We start from the raw sequence: 23,994 nt of genomic DNA on the forward strand, positions 1-23,994 counted from the left end.
CTTATCTAGGGACATCCTCATTGCAACTTCGGCATGGAAGACATCAATTTGCTTCTTGAACTACCAAGGAGCTTATGCAAATTCTTAATTTGCATCACTGTCCAGATAGATCCTCCCATCGGATCAAATACTCTCGCTTTAACAAGCAATGTCGTTTTTGTCTGATTCAATCCACCATGATGCAATCAACATCTTCCCCAAGAGGTGCCCATTATGATGGTCCTCAATCAGGATCCTCCTCATCTACTTGAAATGGCTTGAGTATACTTACATGAAACACGGATGTACCTTTAATTTTGGTGGAAGCTTCAACTTGTCTGCTAGCTTCTTAACTCGCGGCAACACTTAGAGCAAACCTTCATAGCGACGAATAAACCACTTGTGCACGTCCTACTATCGAATAACTAAGTGTAACTTGACCAATACTAGGTCCTTGACTTGTATTCCACGAGTTGTCACTTCTTGTCAACCCATTTCTTCATGCGCTTCAGGGCCTCGTGTAGATAAGTTCCACGCCAAGTCTGCTTATTTATGCCACTCCTTAGCAAACTTGTAAGTTGTAGGCTATTCATTTGATAGCTTATTTCAATTGTACTATGAGTGAGCAATTGTTGCCCCCATCACGATCTCAAAAGGACTTCAATTCGTAGACTTACTCCATTGTAAGTTATAGGAGAACTTGGCTACATTGATTAGTTTTGCCCAATCCTTTTGCATTTTGCTCACATAATGTCCAAGGTACAACTCTTGGAGAACATTTACCATCTTCGTTTGATTGTCGATTTGGGGATGCAAAATCGTGGAGAAGTTGACATCTACCCTAGCAGCTTAACGAACTCGGTCTAGAGTCTCCTAATGAAACAATGATTACAATCGCTCACACTTGTCTTCGATACACTCCAATACTTGATAATGTGCTTTAGAAATAACCTTTGCCTCCTTAACTAGGCTATCCTTTGTAGCTGGCACGAACGTCGCATGTGCGGAGAACCAGTCCATCACAACCACGAGAGTCCGACACCCTTCGAATTTAGGCAAATTCACAATGAAGTCTCTTAAGACATTCTCCCATGAATGCTTCGTGATAGGAAGTGGCTCAAGAAGCCTACTAGTGATCATTGCTCCAATTTGTCTTGTTGGCACATAAGACACATCCTCATATAAGCTTCAACATTGTCACACAAGTGTGAGAAAAAATATTGAACTTCTACAAGTGCCATAGTGTGGTGGATCCCTAGAGGAACACATACCTCTTTTTGTAGCTTCCCATGAAGGAACATGTATGGTCGTCACCCCTTGGCGTAAAGTAAGTAATCCTCACACCAAAATTGTGGAGTCTTGCCTCTTTGTGCATACTCAAGAAGGGTCTTGGCGATTGGTTCATGTTGCAGACGCTTTTCAATTCATGCGGTCCATGGGCACTCAAGTCAACTGATGCTAAGTGCATTGGCCATGGATTTGGCCTCCTAGGTTTGAATTCTAACACATAGTCAAATTCTACAAGTAAGTCTTGCCAACAAGCTTGCTTCAAACTCATCTTCTTCTATGGTTGGAAGTAGCTCGTGGCCGCATTTTCTGTTCTCACGATGAACCGTGATCCTAAGAGGTAGTGTTGTCATATACAAAGGTAGTCCACCACCACCATCACCTCTTTCTTTTGGGCCATGCATCATTGTTCACTCTTGTTCAACTTCCTTGATTCAAATGCCACCAAGTATCCTTCTTGTATTTGAACACTACCAATAGCATAATCCAAGACAACAATTTCTACCTCATACAATTTTGAGTGATCAAGCAAGACAAGCACTAGCTCCTCTATCATTGCTTGCATTGGTCGATAGAATGCCTTTTGGCATCAATTTGTTCGCTCCCACAACTTCCCCTTTTTTAGAATGTTTGTGAGTGGCATGGTGACATTTGAGTAGTTTCGGATGAACCGCCAATGATAGTCGATGAAGCCAAGGAATGATCCCAGCTTAGTCACATTGGTTGGCAGCTCCCACCTTATAATGGCACAAAATTTTGCCAAATCCTTGCACGCTCGTCCACCCTCAACAATATACCCTAGGAATGAGACTTCCCATTACGCAAATGCATCATTCTCTCACTTAACATATAGGTCATGTACCCAAAAGTACTTGGAAGACCTGGCTAAGATGCTTGATGTACTCCTTGCGCATTCAACTATACACTACAATATCATCCTAGTAAACCACAACAAATCAATCAAGAAACAATTGGAGTATCTTGTTTATGAGGGTGCAAAATGTTGAGAAAGTATTGGTCAGATCGAATGGCATGATAAGGAACTTGTATGAGCCATATCATGTCACACATTCGGTCTTTGGCTCATCTCTCTCGACAATTCGCACTTGATAGTAACCTCGATCGCAAATCAAGTTTCGTGAAGTATTGCGCTTCACCAAGCTGGTCGAACAAATGGGCAATGAGTGGGATTGAGTACTTGTTCTTTAGTATATACTTGTTCAACACCCGGTAGTTGATACACATTCAAAATGATCCGTCATATTTCTTATGGAACGGGACCAAGGTGACTAACGAAGCTTTCAATGGTTGGATGTAGTTGACATTAAGCAATTCTTTGAGTTATTTCCACAATTATACCAACTCTGGGGGTGCCATGTCGTATGGTGTCATGGCAAGTGGTCGAGTATTAGTAGCTAGCTCAATTCGATGATCCACCTCCCTTTGAGATAGTAGCTTCTTCCATAGCTCTATTGAGTCTTCATTCTTGTTGCCCTTAGGGTCCTCGGCCTTCAGAGTTGCCAAAAAGGTTACCCATTTTCCTTGCTCCTTTAGAGACTTGCATCAATAGCATCTTTTGATCACATCCTGATTCATGCTTTACTAGGACAACACATTGATCCCATGTGTCCAAGATGCAAATACTATCAGCGAACGGAACAATGAGAGTATCTATCCTATCAAGGAAACCTAAGCCAATAACAAAGTTGTAATCATCGAGTGGAATCACCTCGGGAGTATTCTTGCTCTTTCATTGCCAAATGTGAACTTCACCTCCCTAGCCACACCACATGTAGGGACCTCATTGGAATTCATGGTTTCGAGTTGCCCAACTCCCTTCTCAACCTGTAGGTTGAGCTTTCTTGTGGCCTCCTTCAAGATGAAAAGACCATATGCTCCAATAGCTACAAGTACACTCATCATGGCACCCGCAATCATCACATCCGCAAGTATGAGTCCTCCTCGTGCTCTTTTGCCTTCTTCGCCTTAATGAAACTCATGATCCTTAACAAAACCAGTCATGTCTCCTACTCGGTCTTGTGGGTCTTGACCAACGCCAAGAGTTCTACTCCTATCATCACACCTACGACGCTATTACAATAGGGCATTGTTGATCAAACACATGACTATGGTACTTAATTTAAGTTTTCCATAAATAATCCCGATTGGTTGGAAGTACTACTCCATGTATCATAGGAAGTTGTCCACTTCCTTAGCCACTCTTGATCCCCCAAACTCTTTCAGTTTTGGGGGCATCCACTCATGAACCGGGTTGCACAATAATTACCCCATTCACATGTGCAGCTTCTAATTCGGCGAGTTTCACTTTCAGTTTGATTATCTCCGAATGCATAGCCTCCACCAAGGCTTCCAAGGCATCATTTTACTGCTGGAGTTCTTCAGCTGTAGTGCTCATGGTGCCCAACATGTCTCACCAAAGCTCATCCATGCTAGATTTGAGCCGTTGCACCTCTTCTTGGAGCTCTTCCTTTCCTATCTCAAGCCCTTCAATGCTCTCGAACAACTCCTTGACCACTCCTTGGATGTCCCCCATGGCAATCCCCATCTTTGCCACGTGGGCCTCCAACTCCTCGAACTCTTGCGACCCTTCTTTGCCTTGAGGCATTGTTGATCGTGGCCCTTCCACTTAGTTCTTCAATGGTCTTCACCCTAGATGAATGATGTGTTGGAACGTGGATCTATGGTGCTTTGGATCGACTTACTATGATGCCACTTGTCACTAGCTAAGTGATCTAGCGTTCCCTTACCCATGTAGCCTTAGAAATTTCTTCCCAAGTTAGCCTTTCTCACCACTCCTCACAAAGTATCTTAGAGAAGGAAGCTCTTCACAAGGATCATAGAGAGAGAAGCCCTTTAGAGAGACACTTGAATTTTTTTATTACTTGTGAGATGACACAAATGAGGAGAAGAAACCCATATATCTATATATATATATATATACACAAAAAACTCCCATAATCACGACTGTAGTTCTCCCTTCAATCTAACGATGGAAGTTCTATATCTCCATTTATCAACTACTTGCATTAATTATAAAAATTCTCTTGAATAAACACATTTCCCATATTACCTGCCTAGAGTATACAAGGAGTCCTAAAACTTTAAAGCTCACTCGATCTTCTTGGATGATCTTTGGTTCATCGTATGGAAAAACCTCTAGACCGTGACACTACTTGTGGTGCTCGGGCCACTCCTAGATAACAAAAAAGCACTTTTCTCATCCCGTCAATTCGATCCAACAAGCAATGGAAAGCCCCCTTAGAGCAGAACCATATTGGTGGTGGATAGACTTTGACAATTCCTTTAATGGTCTTTGTGCTTGACAGGAGACTGTTCCGGAGAAAAAAGTTGTAAGTGTGTGTAGAGAAACTCGAATTGGGTTAGGAGAAAATTTAAACGATTACAAAATTAGAGGATTAAATTATTTTTTTAAAGATATTTTCTTAAGATTAGTTGATAATTATCTTGACTACCGAAATTGTGATATCGTCCATCTTGTTGTACCATAACAAACAAAAGGGTATGTGGGGGTGTATTGGAAGAACCATGACAGACATGCTAAGGTTTATCAATCGAATGTACTTATTAAATTATGTGGTAGACTGTTATCGGGGCTTAAATAGGTTCACTATCTTGAACAACAACTCACACGTATTAAAATTGAACCAAATCTAGTATTAGGGATTTTAGTATTTTTAGCATTGCCTCATTGAGATTTTTGAGGAAGAAATTTGACATTGAAATGTGCAATTGTGTTTGCTTTAAGAAAATAAAGTAATTATGCACCTCAAAGTAACCAAGATAATAAGATGACTATCATTTGCATGGCACAAGCTATCATCACAAGCACTAGTCGAATCTAGTAAATGCATAAGCCTGGATTGATCGGGTGTCGTATTGAATCTAAAAATCTTTTCTAAATTAATAAGATATTCAATCTTCATACAAAATCGATCGAGTATGGCTAGGCATAACTAGCTGGTCAACTAAGCTTGAAGGAGGGAATGATTAGTTCAGACTTGCTCATCCTGTCATTTCGATCGATCAAGCTTAAGTGGCCCGTAACCACCTTGGACATCGTGGACGTATATCGAAATGGATCTGGTACATGTAATCCGAGCTCGCGCACTTCATGCAAAACAATATCGAGTGCCTATACTCTTATAATTTTCTTTTAAAATGGTTCTTATATACTTTTGTATTATATGAGCTCAATTGATTGCAGTAGCTCGATAACGTGATTGTCATATGAGAATTGCATAATCCAATGAATCGACGGGATTAATTGGACTCACATCGATCATGTGCACATGAAGAAAAATCTCTTGATCTCTCTCTCTCTCTCTCTCTCTCGGCTTCCCTCTTTTTCAATCCAAAGAGGTGGCAAAACGAACTGTCTTTCACGAGTTTATCCGGTAAGAATATTCAAATCCAATGGCTTCCCCTTTCATCGTCCTTGCCCACGAAACTTCAAATGCCGCCACGTGTATGATCCTCCGCAGCTCACGTGCACCTACCACCGCCCCACGTAAAATCCTACCAAATCAAAACTTAGCGGGCCTTGTCGTGTAGTAAAAATCTCAACGTCCCCCTCCGCTGATCACCGCCGTCGGAATCACATCGTATTAACTGCCAACTGCCAATCCAACGGTCGCCTCGAATTTTCATTTTTCGCCTTATTAATACACTTTTTCCATCCATCAATAGCTGAAAAACTCTCTCTCTCTCTCTCTCTCCAATGCGGGAAAAGTGCTTTCAACGGGACCCTTTACCTTGTTGAACGAGCAAAAGCATTCAATCCCGCTCGTTTTCGTTTCCAGTTCGATCGACAGGCCGAAGAAAGATCCGGGTTTTGTTTCTTTTTCTTCGTGCGGCGAGGAAATGGCCGAGCTCATGAGCAGATCGGGTTTGTTCTCGTCGCGCCACCATCGGGTCGCCGGCGAATGCGGCGTCTCCGTGTTCCCCAGAAGCTTCAAGGCTGGCAAATTGGCGGGGTTTCAGCTCAGGCTCCGCCCCGTCGCGATGACGAAGCCGCCGGGGCTGAGATCTCCCGTCTCCAGATCGAGGAGCAGCGTTTTCGGCGACGGAATCGTGCACAAGCGGCCTGAGTGCGTGCCGAAGAGAAGGCTGTCGCGAAATTACTCCTCGAATGTGCAGGTTTGGCTTTCTTTCCCTCGCGCGATTCATCTGTTACTTGGATATTGTTCAGGTTGTTCTGTACGTTTGGGTGCTTTTTTGAGGAGTTTTTGTGCGTGGTCACCATTTATTTTATATATGTCCAAGCTTGGGTATCCATTTATGGTGGTATTTCTTTCTGATGATCTTTTTTATGTTTTCTTTAAAAAAAGGGTGGTCTACAAAAGTAGGCTTCTTGTTGGGTATCGAATATAATTGTTTGATTGCTCGCTTACGGTTTGGGGCGTTACTTTGTAAATCTGGACATATTAGTTAATTGTAAAATTTCAGTACTTTCTTATTGGGAAGAAAGTAATTGAGTTTCTGTTGCACTATGAAATGGCACAGGGTAATTTGAGGATAGGGAAGGCTCAGAAATGGTGGGAGAAGGGGCTTCAACCGAACATGAGAGAGGTCAATGGTGCGCAAGACCTCGTGGAGAGTCTGTTGAGCGCTGGAGATAAACTGGTGGTTGTCGGCTTCTTCTCCCCCGGCTGTGGTGGATGCAGGGCCCTGCATCCGAAGATATGCCAATTGGCGGAGATGAATCCGGATGTGCAGTTCCTTCAGGTGAACTACGAGGAGCACAAGTCCATGTGTTATAGCCTCAACGTTCATGTTCTCCCGTTTTTCCGATTATATAGAGGTGCTCATGGCCGGCTCTGCAGCTTCAGCTGCACTAATGCCACGGTTAGTTTCTCGTGATCCCTTCTATCTCTGCTGATGGTCCAGTTATTGATGCTTTTCCTTGGCGGTGGTCTGATTGGTGAGGTTGTGATTGTACTTATTACTTCAGTCCTCACCCATCTGCTGAGTTCATATATGCTGTTTTATGGGTATATAGAGTTCCAATTACGGCGGGGCTACAAAGTGCAAATCTAATGGACTGAGGGAACTAGGAAGACCTTGTGTCATAGCCCGAAGACTCTCCATGTCAGACATGACTAGTGTTACTGGATTTTGTTGTTATCAAGTATCATTGTCTATGCTCAGTTTTAGGAGTATGGAGAAGGTTTCATGGTTGTTTTCTATTACTTCGCTTGGAAATTTTTTGAAAATGTTTACTGCTTCAAGTTGTCAATTTTTGAAAGAGACACTCGTCCTTTCTTTATCCCAGCAACATCGTTTTAGATTGGAAGTACATGATTGTGCTTCATGAAATTTCTTTCTCTTCTCAAGATTGTCAGAAAATGATGTGAAATAGATATCGTTGTTCTCTGGAAACTGCTCTTCATTTTCTTAACCAAATGCGCTTGTAAAGAAGACACATGACATTAATTAGCCTTTCTTTTCTAGCCAAAATATTAATTAGCTTACTCTTAGGATCATCTTTTTTGCCAATAAATCCTGAGAGTTCTGGCTACCATGTTGTTTTCATTGACTTTGAATAATGATACGCTATGCATACTATTTTGTTTTGTCCTGTTAAGTTTATTGCTGATGTGAAAAATTGGCTGTGTTGATGTTTCACAGATAAAGAAATTTAAAGATGCATTGGCCAAGCACATCCCAGACCGTTGTAGCCTTGGCCCGACAAAAGGTCTGGAAGAGAAAGAGCTCCTGGCACTCGCAGCCAACAAAGATTTATCCTTCAACTACAAGCCGAAGCCAGTTCCTGTCACAGAGCACGAAGAAGCAGTGGCTGAACCTGTGGTATCTCCTGCTCATTCGGACCTTCCTCTCCCTGTTTCACTTCCCCTTCCCCATCAACCTCTTCGGACCAAAAACCTTTGGCTAATACAGCAAGATGAGGTTGGCAACTATAGTATTTCGTCTTCATCTCTCCTTTTCTTCTTGTACAGGCATTTTTCTATTTTTCTGGGCTTGTTTCTCTCTTTACAGTGCTTACAAAGCAAGAAACTGGTAAAGACAATACATAGGACTTAGATATACGTGTATAGCCAGTGATTAGCAAGCTGTGGATTTATGTTTTTTCGGATCCAAGCTTGCTGTTCTCTCGGTACCTTATAGAATACCGGGTAGTTTGTGAGTGGCTTCTTGTTCCCTAGGGAAAGAAGCTGTTGTAACTTGAAGATCCTATCGTTTTATATTCTAATGTAACGTGCCTTGCGTGTTCATTCAGTGGCCAGAATGGCCGTGGCATGCGTTGCGGCTTGCGATATGTCGCTGCTTGTTTGTTTTAGGAATGAGCCACCGTTTTCTGTTTGACACATCCATAAAGAATCTCTGTACCTCGGAAACATTGTCGGGGTTGTTTTGGCGGACATGGACTGTGCTTGGCCAGGGGTTAGGAAGTTTACATCAGATGTAATAGCAAACCCATGCACTCAAAACATCGACCATTTGAGTTTGTAAATGGTTAATATTGCAATGAGGAAGCAAGAACAAGGGACTTTTGAATGAGAAAACTAAAACAATATAATAACCGCAATTACTCAAAATGGAGCAGATTCTTCTACCATTCTAATTCTCTCCGACCTCGCCCAAGTGGTGTTGCTTATGGATAATAAGCAAGTTGAGTAAAATAAGGAACAAGTTTGTTGTATAAAACTCCATATAAAACCATTGAAGGCCCTTGAGCTAAGTTTTGATTTTTGGCAACACAATCACAAAGGCCTTTGATGCAAAGTTGAGTTTTGCAAATGCTCAAAGCTCAAGGCAATTTAGTATGGGCTTTGGCTTTTCCAAAAATGTTGATTCATAGGTTTAATGAATTGTTTTTCTTTCAATCTTGCCCTCGTTAATATTTTCATAATCCTATTTTACTCATGTTATTTCTCTAGACACTATTCCTTGTCTCTCTCATATAGAGACTATCGTCACTCCACATCTAGCTCACTAACCTCTAATCAATGCTAGCTTAGGGTCGCACAAGGGTTGTTAGGGATTGATGTTCACCTCTGATCTTTAGATCTAGTTCGCTTGAGGTTGTCCGATGCTCACCAAGGATTGCCTAAGTGTCGTTGAGGGACAAAGCTTGCTTCCAATCTCCAGATCTAGCTAGCCTAAGGTCATGTGACCTCAATGTCACCTCGCCTAGGGCCACACAACCTCAAGAGTTAGTATTGGAGTTATTGGCAAAACAGATCAATGATCCTATCTTCTTGGATTCAATTCAAAAATTCCTAATGAACCCTAGTGAATCAGCTGATAGAATAACCTTTTCACACAGTAGGATTGGTCTCCTCTCTTATTCACCTCTCTTTAGAAAGTGTTATTATTTGAGCTTAGAAGCAAACTACTAGAATTGGCGCACTATTTACTAATATAATCTCAAGTCAAGGCTCTTATCACCAAGAGTAGGTTCTCTTCGGGTACAAAAAGAAAATCAACATTGGATACCCTTTGTTTCTAACTTTCTGTTTTCAAACAGCAATTACATATTCCTTTCACCTCTAAAACCAGTTGAAGTGCCGTTGCCCATATATGAAGAAACTACTTCTTCAATCATATTTGCACTAAATTCTTCATTTCAGAAGAAAATATGACATGAGGACCTAATCCACCAACTATCTGAAATGTTGGCAAATAGGGCCATATTGCTTGGGATCGCATGACCTTGGCAGCCCATCACCCGAGCTTTCCTCCATTGCATGAACCCGACCATCCTCTCTCTCTCTCTCTCTCTCTCTCTCTAAAATCGCTTTACAATTATTAACCAAAAAGAAAAAAAAAACTGCTTTACAATATAGAATTTTACAATTGTTTACTAAACCATTTACTTCTCTTAAAAACCCTTTGGATAAAAGGCCAACTCTTTTGGCAAAAACTAAACCAAATGCAACCCATTCTTGTAAAGTTTAGCACCAGTACATTTTTGGATTCTTCTGTCCTCAAGAAGTGGTAATAGCTAGAGAGTTTCATCGAGCACTACTCCAAATGAAAGCAAATCAATCATTAAAAGTCGAATTACAAGAAGTGATCGTAGAGATGCTTTTGCTGTTGATTAACAATCACATCATGGTTTCGTTTGATGGAAGACACGGAGCTCGTGTTTGAAACTGAAATTCGAGAGTCACGTCCAAAAGTTAATTTACCCTCTAAAAGGTAAGCGATCCTAAATAATTCACTGCCCGTCCAGCCTTAAAAACATTTCAACCAAAAAAAAAAAAAAATCGTAAGAACATACACTTCACCAATCATTGCCGCTTGTTAAAGTGCTGCTTGGCAGATATCTACTGTCCAGCCCTAGATTAGCACAATCTATAATCTTAAAAGCTAATTAGAGAATGCCAAAGGAAGGGAAAGTTACAACCATCTAAGGTTGTAAAAGTGTGAATTGCTAAACATGGAGATATCCAGATTTGCATACATGAGTATGATAGTGGGTGCAAAGACAATGTATAAGATTCGGTAGTAAAAGGATGCAATAAATTAGTTATAAAAAAAAAGTGATGTGACAAACTATGTCTTTGTAACATCATTTGTAGACCGAGCTTTGTTTTTGGCTCTAACAAGTGAATGCATTAAAATTCGATAGCAATTTTAAAGCATGGAAACCGATCCTATTCGGCCGATGAACATTGCTACCATCAAGATATGGAGTAATTGAGAATCTCACGTACCCAGCTGAGGTGTTTAAAACGTCGCTTAGGTGGTGATAAATCCCGTCAGGAGGGAAGCAAATTTCCAGTAGGTCCACCGAGCGTTCAAGTCACCATTTTCCTATCATTCTATTTCTGTAGGGCCTCTTGGCTGGTGATTCACTTAATTAGCTCTGTACATAATGTACAGTGATATAGGAGAAAATTGATATGAAAACAACTAATGACAATCTATTTGCCATTAGAATTTTGCTTTCTCTCTTACTGTATGTCCTAGTTTCACAAAAATACACGGTGAATCACTCACACATATCATCTATCATTGCAGGGAGCGCTCTATACAAGGAAAGGAGAAAGAGTGACTTCAAAGGCATGGAAAGAAATGGTGACAATCAAGAGTAAATATCTCACACCCACCAATTACCATGGATTGCCTTCTCTCCGAATTCATTGTATAGAGCACGAAAGCAATGTACAAAGCAAAAGATGCAAGAGTTAAATTTACACAAGGCTATTTGCTAAGCAATATGACATTGATATAGTAGACAAAGATGTTTTACCGGTGGGAACTAACAATCCCACTAAATAGATACTGATTATTGCGTTATTCTGAGTCGCATCGATCGGCATTCATATCCTACTGATCATCAATGAAAGCCAACAATGAATAGGATGATTGGTACTAGTAGAATAAGACATCGACAATCTGCAATGTTGGCCTCTCAAAATTAATCAGAAAAGTACATTGCCAAAAAGATTAAGGGAAGAAGAAAGGTCATTCAGACATCAGTTATAGTATGTAATGGCAAATGTTTCTCCCTGTACTGATCTTCCTTCTCAATACTAACTTTCAGATATATCTATATCAGAAGTCAATGTGAGTAGATCGCACAAATATGCACTATTATCAGATCAAGCTTCACCTTCTCTAGATTGCACTATTGTATTTTTTAACAAAGATTGCTAGGAATGTACAATTGCACTACTCACAAATTAGCATAATGAGTCGACAACACCCTAACAAAGTATATTTTCATGCCCGGCAAGAGAAAAATGACTTTTTGAATCAGAAATCTCGAAAAGTTTCCATCTTTCCAAGCGACGTATCAGTTGCATAAGATTCTCCTTCTCGCGAGCTGGAGTAGGCTTACGTTTAAATGAATATCAAATGTCTGAGCACGAGACAACATACCAAATGAAGAATCAAGAATCTCGGAGAAGCTCCCGATGCAGATCATGACTGTGAGTAATTAGTAAAGATCACCAAGAGCCAAACATGAGGCTCAAGAAAGAAGCATGTAGCCAAGACTAACTTGCCGATCGATCTTCGAGGTATGTTCGAATGACTTGTCTGGAATCAGCTCAGAACCAGATCGAAAGACGCTTTTCCAGAAAGAAGGAAATGTAATTCGGCAAGTCATCCTTGGCTGCATCATTCTCTCTTAGCCAACATGCGAGGTCCTTGATGAGAGTTGATGGGACGCGAAAACTCGGTCGCCGAAGAGCCAAAGCCTCTCACTTCGTCCTTGCCTTTCTCTATTATCCAGAAGTGTCAGCACATATAGAGAGAGAGAGAGAGAGAGAGAGGGTGAGAGGTTGAGTCAAGATAAGGCCTTCAAGGTTCGAAAGAGGCTGCTCCAAATATTTCTAAATAAAACAAAGCTGACACCTGTATATTCGAGCAACCTATTTTTCTAAGAAATATAATGTGATATTCTATCCGGGAAATCAATAGATGCGTGCTCTCTATCCGAAAAAGTCATTTTTACGATTGTGTATCAATACTAATGTCTACATCGAAAAAGCTAGTCAATTATGATTGGTGTCGTGGCCCTTTCATCAGAGTTGGATTTTTTGCCTTTTTTGGCGCTGTTTTCTAGGGCGGTGATGAGGACAGATCTCTTTGTATGCATCTTATAATATGGCCCTATAGATCGATGAATGGATAAGGATTGGTTGCATCACCCTTTCTTATTCTTCAGCATATTAGTAATAAATGCAGTGAAATATGTACAGATTGATGGTTGACTTAAATGGGTTTAACCTCTCCTTTTGCTACTCGCCCATGGAGACAGCTAAAGATGAGCAATATTGGCACTTATACATGGGGTGCTCATCTTCAATATCGATTCAGGGCTTAAGGAGAATCGAGCGAATCATACGCAGTGAGAGGAATTTTTTCCTTTAAATTATAAAACAAAGCTTGTTGAGGTATATATTATGTTGCCAATTGGATTTGTCAATTATATCACGTGAACTGTATAATCGATACATAATTTATTATCTTTGATTGAAAGTAAGAGTCAAGATCTATTATGATTTTTAGGTAAGAGTCAAGATATATTATTAGGTAGAAAGAATCGGTGGTGTGGGTCAATGAAACATCGCAAAAATCTCCATCCAACCAACTGCATTAGACACCCAAAACCTCTTAACTTAATGATATGGGAACTTCTATATATAGATTTGGCCTAGCCATGACTCACTTTTCAATGGTGTAACTCGTTGCAGATGCTTCCCTGCGATGGCGCCTAGGGTTTCATCAACAAGATATGGGAACTTCTATATATAGATTTGGCCTAGCCATGACTCACTTTTCAATGGTGTAACTCGTTGCAGATGCTTCCCTGCGATGGCGCCTAGGGTTTCATCAACCATGCATGTTACTTCGAGAGAGAGAGAGAGAGAGAGAGAGAGAGAGAGAGCAAGGTGACCCATACTTCCATGGCCAGTGAATCCCTGCAAGGAGATAAAATCTTGGGAAGTGAAGGGGGACTCGTGGATCAAGGGCTCTGTCGGGCACTCGGAACGATATGCAGCCCGGATTCCTCCGTTTTGTTCTGTCCTTGGTTTGCAGAACTGTCTCCCTCTCGCCCCAACTGCTCTGCCATCTTAAAATCTCCTCTCGTATCTCATGGAGCAATCCATGTGACTAAAGGGTCATTGCTCATTGATGGCGGTACCGTTCCGTCTCTCAGTCCAGATCATCGATCGAGTATTAAAATCGTCGAAGTTTCTCGTAGTAAGAGGCGCACCATATTCATATTCGATTCTTATTTGATTAAGCTGTTTCGGCCATGCTACAAAATAGCACTTTACAATCTCCTATTCTCACGTGAATGGATCGTCTTTGATCGGACTAAGGTGGTAGATTTAACCCCATAAGCGAAATACCTCGTTTAACCGTTGCATCAAAAAGAAAAAGGAAGCGTCCAGCTCCCCATAATATTGCTTCATTGTACGGTGATATACGAGAATATGGCTAGCGGTTTTTTCTCAGCTTGTAAACCTATAATGATGAAGTTTCATCAATATTTCCTCTAGATTTTCCAACTCCTAGATAAATTAAACAAACGTATGTTAGCTTATTGTCGAAATTATAGAAAAGAAGTGACGGAGTTGAAATCGTAAGATCTTGCCAAAAAGCGCCTCTATTAAGCAACTAAACAAGAATGAATTGCATTTTTCAAATGCACCGAGTTTTCTCGTGATACACAAAGTCACCGCATTGCCAATTATAAATTCTTTTAACCTAAACCCGAGATCATAAACCTAGTAATCAGCTCATGAGCCGCCGGTATCCGCCCGTGTGTTCGTTCAATCACGTGGATGTCACTCCCCGTGCACGTACCGAAACCCAAGCTTAACTTGCGCAGAATTTAGAAACCGTTCTTCCTAACAATCATATGGAGCATATGACTTAAAAATGTGCCGAGCCTGAGAAAACATGATGCTTCTTGAAAATTGTACCACCTGCTTTCTTGTTCCCTTGGCACAGGATAAGCTATCGGAATCGAAACTTGCACAAGATAACAAAATGTCAACATGATTTTTAAAACTTATTGCACAGTAACATCAGAAAGACCAAAAACTTTTTAATTTTCTTCGGTCCTCTTCTCAAGAGATGAATGAGAAACTATGGCATAAGCTAGTTCACAATCAATCACAGACTATACTCCCAGCCTGTCACTTGTTAGTCACACATCCAGGAAACCGGCAGAGAAGAGTCATTCAGTACAGAGGCAGATCAACATGGTTTTTAAAACATATTGCACAGTAACATCAGAAAGACCAAAAACTTTTTAATTTTCTTCTCTCCTCTTCTCAAGAGATGAATGAGAAACTGTGGCATAAGCTAGTTCACAATCAATTACAGACTATACTACCAACCTGTCATTTGCTAGTCACGCATCCAGGAAACCGGCATAGAAGAGTCATTCAGTACAGAGACAGATCACTACCACAGAAAAGCACGGACTGACTCGTACGATGATGAAATGTTTGCGGTTCTCTGGATTCTGGATGTGGTATTAAAGTGCCCAAGTTGTACTTCTGCCCTTGGCCTCACAAACTAATTTAAAGCACTAGCCCACGTATTGACATCCCCCGCAAGCTTCAGTTCACTGGAACTCATAGGTGGAAAAACTGTAACCCAATCTTTCTCCGTTTGTGGCCTGAAGTTCAAGCTTCTGAAATGGACTGTGATTGAGACAAGGGCAGGGGTTGTTCATATTTACCCAAAAAATGAAGAAGAACGTGAAAGCAACAGGATTCCAATAATGAATAATAGCATAATCAACACAACACAACAGAATTCTCTCCCATATATTTTTCCTTTCGAATTTTGGTGATCATAGCATGAGAATAACAATTTAAGTGCTTAGAAGGCCAAAGCAAGACACAGGAGAGGATTAGTGCATCACTTTCTAGGCTACCTGCTTTTAGGATCATAATAGAACCCGCTGATGGACCCATCAATGCATGAGAAGCAAACGTAGTAAAAGCCAGCTATAGTCAAACCACAGTCTTCTCCAACATTCACAAAGTACTGCTCTTTCCATCTCTGGCCAACACATGAGCAAGAAAGTGAGAAATTGCATTAAAGAAGACAAGAAACTCCACAATTGAATGTCACTAATGTAGCTTTAAACTTGTTACCATAAATATGTACTGATAATTGCTTAGGTCCAAAGTTTTGCCACCATCAGCTTCCACTCGGCTCTGTAAAAAACATGGCCATAAAATATTTAAAAAAAAAAAATTATATGTGAGAAGAGTAATGTCAAATAGACAAAGAGCAATGATTGATATATCCATTTGAAGTAATCTAAGCAACTTGTGGATGTGTATTAGACATGTATGCACATAAATTTATGTACAGGAATGTGACATATCACATATGTCCTGAATACTTGTAGCTTCTGCTTTGAATGATTATAACACATCACATATCTATGTTGTGTGATTATATGTATGTTTGCACCTGTTTCTGAAGTCTGACTACTTACCAGAAGAGGCAAGAAAGATGGGAACTTGGTCCAGTGCCTTATATCGTCTTCTGGCCTAATAAATATTTCCAATAATTAGACAATATTCTATAAGGGATCCTAGTTCTAACGATGAAAGGTTAGACAGAGCTTTGTCCTCCCATTTCCAAATGTCTGTGGGGAAGCATTTTTAAGAATAACTAGAGGTTTGAACTTGAGTAAATCAAGAGAAAAAATGAACATACATTGCTTCCCACTTGCCAGTGAAGAATGTGTAGTTCTTGCCGTCAACAATCTCTCCTTCCCAAAAGGTCACTACCTGATAGAATTGGTGAGTCATAAATTGAAGCCATGTCGGGGAAAGAGAGCTAAAACGTAACCCATTAGCACCCTATTTTGAGAGGCAAAAGGATACATATTTGTTGGGATTTCCATGATCTTGGTCAGTAAATATGCAGCAATCTCTATCAACAGCTCAAATTTTGGTATAAGGTCATTGAGATTAAACATAACTAAGAATTCCAAACACCACCTTACAAAGCAGTTGTTTCCACCAGACAGCAGAGCAATAAACACTTACAGAGCACAGAGTTATCATAGAATCTAAATTGGTTGGGTGGAAAATCCATCTTACCGGTGTATCTGCCATTGGAACGTTCAGGGCTTCCATGGTACCACAGAGATAACCATGATCAAGGTCGCATCCTTGAATACAGACATTAACTCTCCAAGCTTCATCTTTCTCGTTCTGCAGACTAGAGACGTTCTGAGTGCCAGAGAAGGTCTGCATAATAATTGAAAAGAGACAATCAGAACATAACCTCCAAATATTGTGCATTTGAAATTCCTCATCGCTAGTTTAGAGAAATCATTAAGAAATAAGTACATATGGAATTTTCATCTATGGTGCTAAAATTAAGAAGGTAGATGCCTAATGCAAATGCACAAGCATGCCTCCAAATAAAAGTTCATCACATGAAAATGTCCTTGATCTAAGCAACAATATGCATGGTCCCCTATATTCCTTTTACTTAAAAGGGGCAACTGCATAAAAGGTCAAGAGATCAGCATGCTAGTCGAGCATATAATTGGATCCTTACCTTACATAGGTAAATTTTGAAGCTTTACAAATATGAACAGACATGATTATCCCTTCAATATTGCTACAGAACCTAGCCGTGAGGCAGAACAATCCATATCTATCTATTACTGGGAAAAACGCCCAAGAGCATGTTGTAGTCTTGTTAAAATGAATATAAAAGAACAAAAGACGTAAAATAGCCTAGTTTAAGTGCAATGTCTGGCTCTAACGTCTATCTCCATACTCAGCAGTTATTCCTCAGACAAATAAGCAAGAACGTGGAGAAGCAAGAGGACATAAACGGTCATAGCTACTGTCAGAATGCAGCTCTGCAACAATTCAAGACATTATTGGAGCAAATCCTTAAAGACCTTGTTTTTTTTTTTTTTTTTTTTTGGGGGGGGAGGATGGATTAAAGAGCTTGTCTAAGCAGCCATTGAATTGGAATATTTCCATCAAATTTACAGCTACAGCATTCATTGATCAAGAATGAAGATTCACCTGTCCAACAGTTAAAAGTGAACAAGCTTGGGGTAATGTATTTCCAGAATTTGCACCTTCACAATCAAGCAATCTCACATCAGTACCTCAAAGAGTTCAATTACATTCAAAGCCAAATATAAGAAGGTGATAATGTGGTCAGCAACAACAAGTACTAAGGGTGTGTTTATCTTGCTGAAAACTATATGCTAAAGGAAAATACTTTCCATGAAAATCATTTTCCAGGAAAATAGCTAATTTTCATTTGTTTTGTGGTATGCTGAAAAGGGAGTAAAACTCTATCTTAAGATAGAAGACGGAGTTACTAAATGCTTGTGGAAAGAGGCTTGTTATGGTTAGAAAATTTCCCTATTCAACATTGGAAATTCATTTTCCTAATTTTAAATGTGGGTGTTCTCTTTGACTGTAAATGTTTTTCCGTGCACTAACCATGTTCAACCAACCGTTCACGTAAAAGTCCGGAAAGCTAATTTGCAGAAAGCTCTTTCAGTAAAACAAACATGCCTTAAGTTCAACTAACAAATATACAAACAACTAGACCTTTAAAGGCTGATATTAATTTATAAAGAAGCAACTTGCTTACAAAGAGATCTAAATTCCATATTTTAGCATTGAAAGAGCCACAATACAAGGGATGTCATTTAAGCTAGGAGCCAGTCAGTCCATGAAAGGGAAAAGAAACAATCAAAAAGCATTGGTGTGCAAAATGCTCATAGAATTAGGTTTGTCTATCAGTCAGCTGCAGAGGCAAGTAAACCATCAATTCAGCAGATAAGCAAACTATGATTGATTTGCCCATGCACTTATACACTTAGCCTTCTCTAGTTCAATAGACTGGTGACAACCACATACAAGTAATTCCTAGGCATTTTCAAAGGTTGCCCAGCAACTTAACTTGATTGAGTTTCTAAATGGAAGAGGAGCAAATGAGGTGGAATGCAGAGGAAAAGAACCATGGATTCTTCTGATGAGATGATGGTTGTGTATCATTTCATCACTAAACTTCCCATGTTTCAAAATAGCAGCTGCTAGCTGTGATCTCATTTGGTGCCAATTCATCCCCCAACAGTCTCCGAGCCTCAGATAGTCGCTGATTGGTCTTCATCTAGGCCATTCAATCTAAGGACATGGTTGGTACCAGGTGACTGTTGATTAATCTTGGACCCATGTCTATCTATTTCAGTAGCTTCATTCCTAAGTCACTTACATCAAGGGGTTAGCACAGGTTGATCCCCTGTAACTGTTGGTCCACGGGGGCTGTCTATTAACCCAGCTGGCACTAATACATACAGAGTATTCATGGTGGTCTAAAGTATACGATCAGTTCAATTGGATACACTTCAACAGAGCCTAGGGGCCATACAAAGTACTTCCGGAGCCATTTTGAACTCTTTCGCCATGACTGCACCATCATATCATTATCACAGCATCAACTCAACCCACCATCGGCCATCATTCAGGAAAGGAATTCCAATCGTGATCAAGTTCAACAAAGTAGCTCGAGTCGAAGGTTCAAATTTTCACGTTTTACCAAATACAGGGGTCCGATATAATAAAAATTATCCTTAGTATGATCACAGCTATGAATGAAGGGTACATTGAGATTCACAGCTAACATCAGTTCCTCGCAGATTGATATCCCAACAGAAAGCGAGGCATGGCAACACAAAACCTCCTAAAAAACCCAGCAACCGGAAGTGAAATAGCAAACACCCTCCAACAAATTCAACCCCTTTGCCAAACCGACCGCAACTTCAACACGTATTGATCCAACACAACACAACCCCCGAATCCTCACCATGTGTACACACGATTCCAGCACCAAGACCGACCAAACCGCGCCGTATCGAAAGCAGGAACTAGAGATATTACCCGACACTTGGGAAGGCGTTGAGCTCTCCACAACTCGCACCGGCATCTTTCTCCGCCTTCCCTTCCTTCTCAAAAGTGGGTTGAATCCACGATCAAGACGAAGATGGGTATGCGTAGATTTCGGTTCCGAAGCTTTTCTCGCAAGACGGTATCCAAGAAGTTCGATGGGTAGTAGTGATCCCACGATTTCGGGGCCGCTTCCGAGGTCCAGCTCGTTTCTTCTGCGGTTCATCGCTGTTCACCCACTTGGGCTTTTCCGAAATGCGCTCTTGTCTGCAATCGAATAATCGCCACAAGCCCACGAAGATGGCCAACTATTTTATTATTCATTTTCTTTTCTTTTTTGGGTTTTGATAGAAGTGATTTTATTTTTCTTGTTATTCTTTTGGGATCAAATTTATACAAGGATCTCAATCTCATAGTTGGCGATGGCACTGCCTTTTCCCCTCGTCTTTTCGTCCTTACACGTTTGCGTTGTAATGACATTCATACATTCGTATTAGATTTATTCTATACGGAGAAAAAAGGGGATTCTTGCTTTAAAAACTCCGAATTTCGCCCACGAATCGCTTTGCGCCGTCTACTTATGAAGCCGCCAATTTGTGCCTTGAACCTTTTGTTTCGAGGAGAACAATCCTTAAATTAAAAAGCACGAATCTGATTACCGGCAATTGGGAATCCGGAACCCGAATTCGCACTCTTGGTCCGGGCGGTCCGGGCTCTAGAGAAAGTGTCCAAGCCTTGAACCAATCGTAAACATTTCCAAGGTAAAGGTGTGCCAGCTCTTGAGGACGAGATGGAAAATGCTTGAGAACGTGCTTCGAATGGGAAATTGACATGCTAGAAACTTAAAGCGCTAGCAAATGTGAATGCAAACTGAAAAATCAAGAGCATGGAATTTAGAAGACTCGAAATTAAAGTGCAAGAAACGTAACTTGCAAGCTATTAGACTCCATTGAAACCGATGGTACATTTGTTTATTGGAAAATGAATTATTTGCAAAATATATTCTTAAAAATCATCCCTTATATCACTTAAGGGTGAGCAGTGGTCTAGGGTCGACCTTGGACCAACCTTGGACCGGCCCAACCCTGCCAGTTCTAGTCCGGTTCCCAAGGGGACTGGATCGATCCTTAGTTCTAAAATTTCAGGACCAACACTGTGCAGGTTGGTCCTCGATCTTAAAAGTTTTGGGTCGATCCAACCCTGGACCAACCCTGTATATTAAATTACATTATATTATTTATAATTCTCTTATATATTCAAATCTAAGTAAAATGTATGTTATATTATATTATATTAAGATGTTCTCAATAGTATTAATAGTAATTTCAATTTAAAACTTTTGTTGAGTATTAATTAAGTGTCGTTTGTTTTGTTTTCAGGTGTTTAGAAATTCAAGTGAATTAACAAGATGTGTAGTTATATATTCATGGTTTATATTAAGTATTTTGAACTTTTTATGGTTTAATTGTATTTTACTAATGAATTTCAGCTGCACTTTGCTTTTCAATTTGTGTCAAATGGTAGAAGTTTTTGAAGAGTAAAGTAGTACTGCAGTTGCTACGGTGATTTGCTAGTTAAGTGGTGTGAAGCTCATTTTTTGGTTGAGTAGACTCTACATGATCAAATGCAGGAAATGTTTTTGCATATGGTGTTATGAATATTAAAGATAGATGATTACAAAAACTTTCCATCTTGCCCCATATCTCGATGAGCGGTTAGCAGGTACGAAATTTCTATTATTGTGTCATCTTAAATTTGCTAAATATGTATTGGTATTTATAGTTTAGTTGCATAATGTTGCATTATCGATGGATGTGTAATTTGAATTTGTAGGTTTGCTTTTTTAAGGAGTATAAAAAATAAGACGAAAAAAATTATCGATCGGTTTCGGGTTGACCTTGGAACCGGACCGAACCCATTGGGTCGGTCCAGTCCTTGGTCCCAGACTCAATAGGGCCGGTCCTCGGTCCTAAAAATTGAGGACCGATACTATATGAGTTGGTCCTAGGGTTAGGGGGTGGCTCGGACTAACCCGGACCATGCTCACCCCTAATATCACTTACAAAAATGAATGAAAGAATTAAAAATATTTTTATTATTTACTAAATATTTAGATAAGAATTATTATCGATAATGAAAATATATTTTATTGACTAATCATCTCAAGCGGTACAAGCAGTTATTCTTAAGAAAATATTTTTTTCAAATTATTTACATTTCACGAAAATTGAATTTTAAGGGATTTATTGGAAAGGGAGAAGATGTTTTAAGACGCCAAGAGGATAACACTAAGCGAGAAGAAAAGAACTTGAACGAAACTAGTATTTTACAAACGACATTGCGAGAAGAAAAGCTTGAACGAAACCTAGGACTAAAACCTAGACATATATGGAAATATTAAAGTGACAAAAGAAACGTAAAAGAAGACATTTGTACTCCAACAGCTCTTCGGACTACTTTCGCAAACTCCTCCGCATCTCGATTCAATTGTTACCTCGATCTGTTCAAGACCATATCTACTACTTTGTGCCCATGACAATCTCACTCGAATTACAAGGACCTACACATAATAGTACAGCATAGCGGTATTCCTTTGTTTACTGTATTGGTTATGTTCTTCATTTCTCGTCTAGCAAAAACTAATTGAGCTCCGTTTGATCACCTAGAAGCAGCAGCTGAATCAGTTGCAAGCTACAATGTAGAATATGAGCGGGATGTGATCGATATAGTCCACTATTGGTAGAAACCAATGTCTTATGGACCTGAGGACTCATTCCGACTGGAACGAGGGGTGGATCTTTACCAACTAAAAACTATTTATCAGGATAGTTTCCAAATCAATCTTAAACTTATTATATGAATGTCAATTCAGTTTTAAACTTTTTAAGTATAATAATGTAGTCCCCAAATTTTGTATCGACCAATTGCCGCCGGAAATTGACTAACCACATGCGATTTTAGACAGCATTTTTTGAGCAAAAAATTTAAGACTACATTGGTAAATTAGAGAGTTTGGACTGAACTAGCATCCATATAACATGTTTAAGACTTGATTTGTAATGTTCTTCTTTACACCCCCAAACAATCGAGAAATTTTGCGTAAAATTATGCACATCCCCAAAAAGTCGCTCTGCTTATAATGCCTTGGGGATCGAGATTTTCTTTTTTTTAGGTCCATAAAAATTGAGATTTAGGACACGAATGATAACTATTCAATTTCTAGACACAATTTTTTGCTATTGAGTTTTTAAGCAAAAATACACATTTGATAACGATGCAACATTTCTATTTTTAAAACAAAAATTCGTTTGATAATAATACAAAATTTCTCCCTACCGAGTGGGCAGCAGGCAGCGGACAGTAGGTAGGCAACCAGCTAGTAGCGAGAGCAAGCAATGGGAAGAGTACTCATTTCTCATTTTTGTTTCATAAGTAAAAATTAGAAAAAAAAATTTCTTCTCATTTTTATTCCCAACCTATTTGTAGACTAAAAATTTGTTCCAGAAAAAGAATTATGAAATTACATTATTAAATAGATTTATGTTTCAAACTTATTTCCGGAAACAGAAAAATAGATATAATCATAAATAAAATAATTATTATGTGGACTCTTAGTAGGTGGACTTTCTCACCTCTTTCTTAGTTGAGTTTTGTTGTTGGTCGAGGATCCTGCTAAGTCAAGTTTTCGATAGCTGAGTATATGTCTCGTGCAATTTTCAACTACACCTTATTTAATTATGGGCGGTGATTTTGACCCTTTATAATTTCAAGGGGCAATCCCACAAAAAATTCTAAACTTTTTTTCCACAAGACACCAATAACTTTTAAATTAATTTTTTGACCACTAGATACTCCAAATTAATACATCTATAACAAATTTACGTTTCATTAGTTTTGGTTAAATTTTATTGTTAAATTATTAAGTTGGATGACAAATGACAATTGATAGGTACATTAGTTTGGGATTTCATCCTCCGTTTATCATAAATGTATCAGTTTATGCTTTTTATGGTATTAATCTAATTTAACAAAAACTAACAAAAAATAAATTTATTATAAACATACTAATACGAGATTTTTTGCGGTCAAAAAATTAGTTTGAGATAAATTTGTCGTATGTCTACTAATTTGAGATTTTCCATGGTATTAATCATAAAGTAAAAAACTTAAAAAAAAAAATGCTTTAAGTTCCGATGAGACAAATTGTTCGAGGACTTGATCCCAAAGGGATGCGCAAATTCACGGAACCAAAAGAAAAAAGGACTTTTACCTTTCACTGTGCAAGGGTCGGTGCAACTAC

The 23,994-nt window shown here is 39.5% G+C and overlaps 2 protein-coding genes and 1 long non-coding RNA gene across 3 annotated transcripts; 1 reads left to right on the forward strand and 2 right to left on the reverse strand.

Annotated features, from left to right (window-relative positions):
* The first annotated feature begins 6,008 nt into the window (after positions 1 to 6,008).
* LOC104425245 (thioredoxin-like 1-1, chloroplastic) lies at positions 6,009 to 8,544 on the forward strand. The gene is made up of 3 exons (XM_039304043.1): positions 6,009 to 6,444; positions 6,811 to 7,152; positions 7,936 to 8,544. The coding sequence occupies exons 1-3, from the start codon at positions 6,169 to 6,171 to the stop codon at positions 8,347 to 8,349; spliced, it is 1,032 nt and encodes a 343-aa protein (XP_039159977.1). The 5' UTR covers positions 6,009 to 6,168; the 3' UTR covers positions 8,350 to 8,544.
* Positions 8,545 to 9,742: 1,198 nt separating this feature from the next.
* On the reverse strand, positions 9,743 to 12,577 carry LOC108956326. The gene is made up of 2 exons (XR_005547232.1): positions 12,160 to 12,577; positions 9,743 to 10,611 (listed from the first exon to the last, which is right to left on the reverse strand). It is a non-coding gene; the product is annotated as an uncharacterized LOC108956326 (long non-coding RNA).
* A 2,322-nt stretch (positions 12,578 to 14,899) lies between these two features.
* Positions 14,900 to 19,846, reverse strand: LOC104425246 (glucose-induced degradation protein 4 homolog). Its single transcript, XM_010037883.3, has 8 exons — positions 19,689 to 19,846; positions 17,817 to 17,872; positions 16,869 to 17,018; positions 16,480 to 16,553; positions 16,256 to 16,310; positions 15,906 to 15,968; positions 15,683 to 15,810; positions 14,900 to 15,446 (listed from the first exon to the last, which is right to left on the reverse strand). The coding sequence occupies exons 1-8, from the start codon at positions 19,732 to 19,734 to the stop codon at positions 15,368 to 15,370; spliced, it is 651 nt and encodes a 216-aa protein (XP_010036185.2). The 5' UTR covers positions 19,735 to 19,846; the 3' UTR covers positions 14,900 to 15,367.
* Positions 19,847 to 23,994: the final 4,148 nt, after the last annotated feature.

The sequence above is a fragment of the Eucalyptus grandis genome, chromosome 11 (assembly GCF_016545825.1).
Source record: "Eucalyptus grandis isolate ANBG69807.140 chromosome 11, ASM1654582v1, whole genome shotgun sequence".
NCBI lineage: Eukaryota > Viridiplantae > Streptophyta > Magnoliopsida > Myrtales > Myrtaceae > Eucalyptus > Eucalyptus grandis.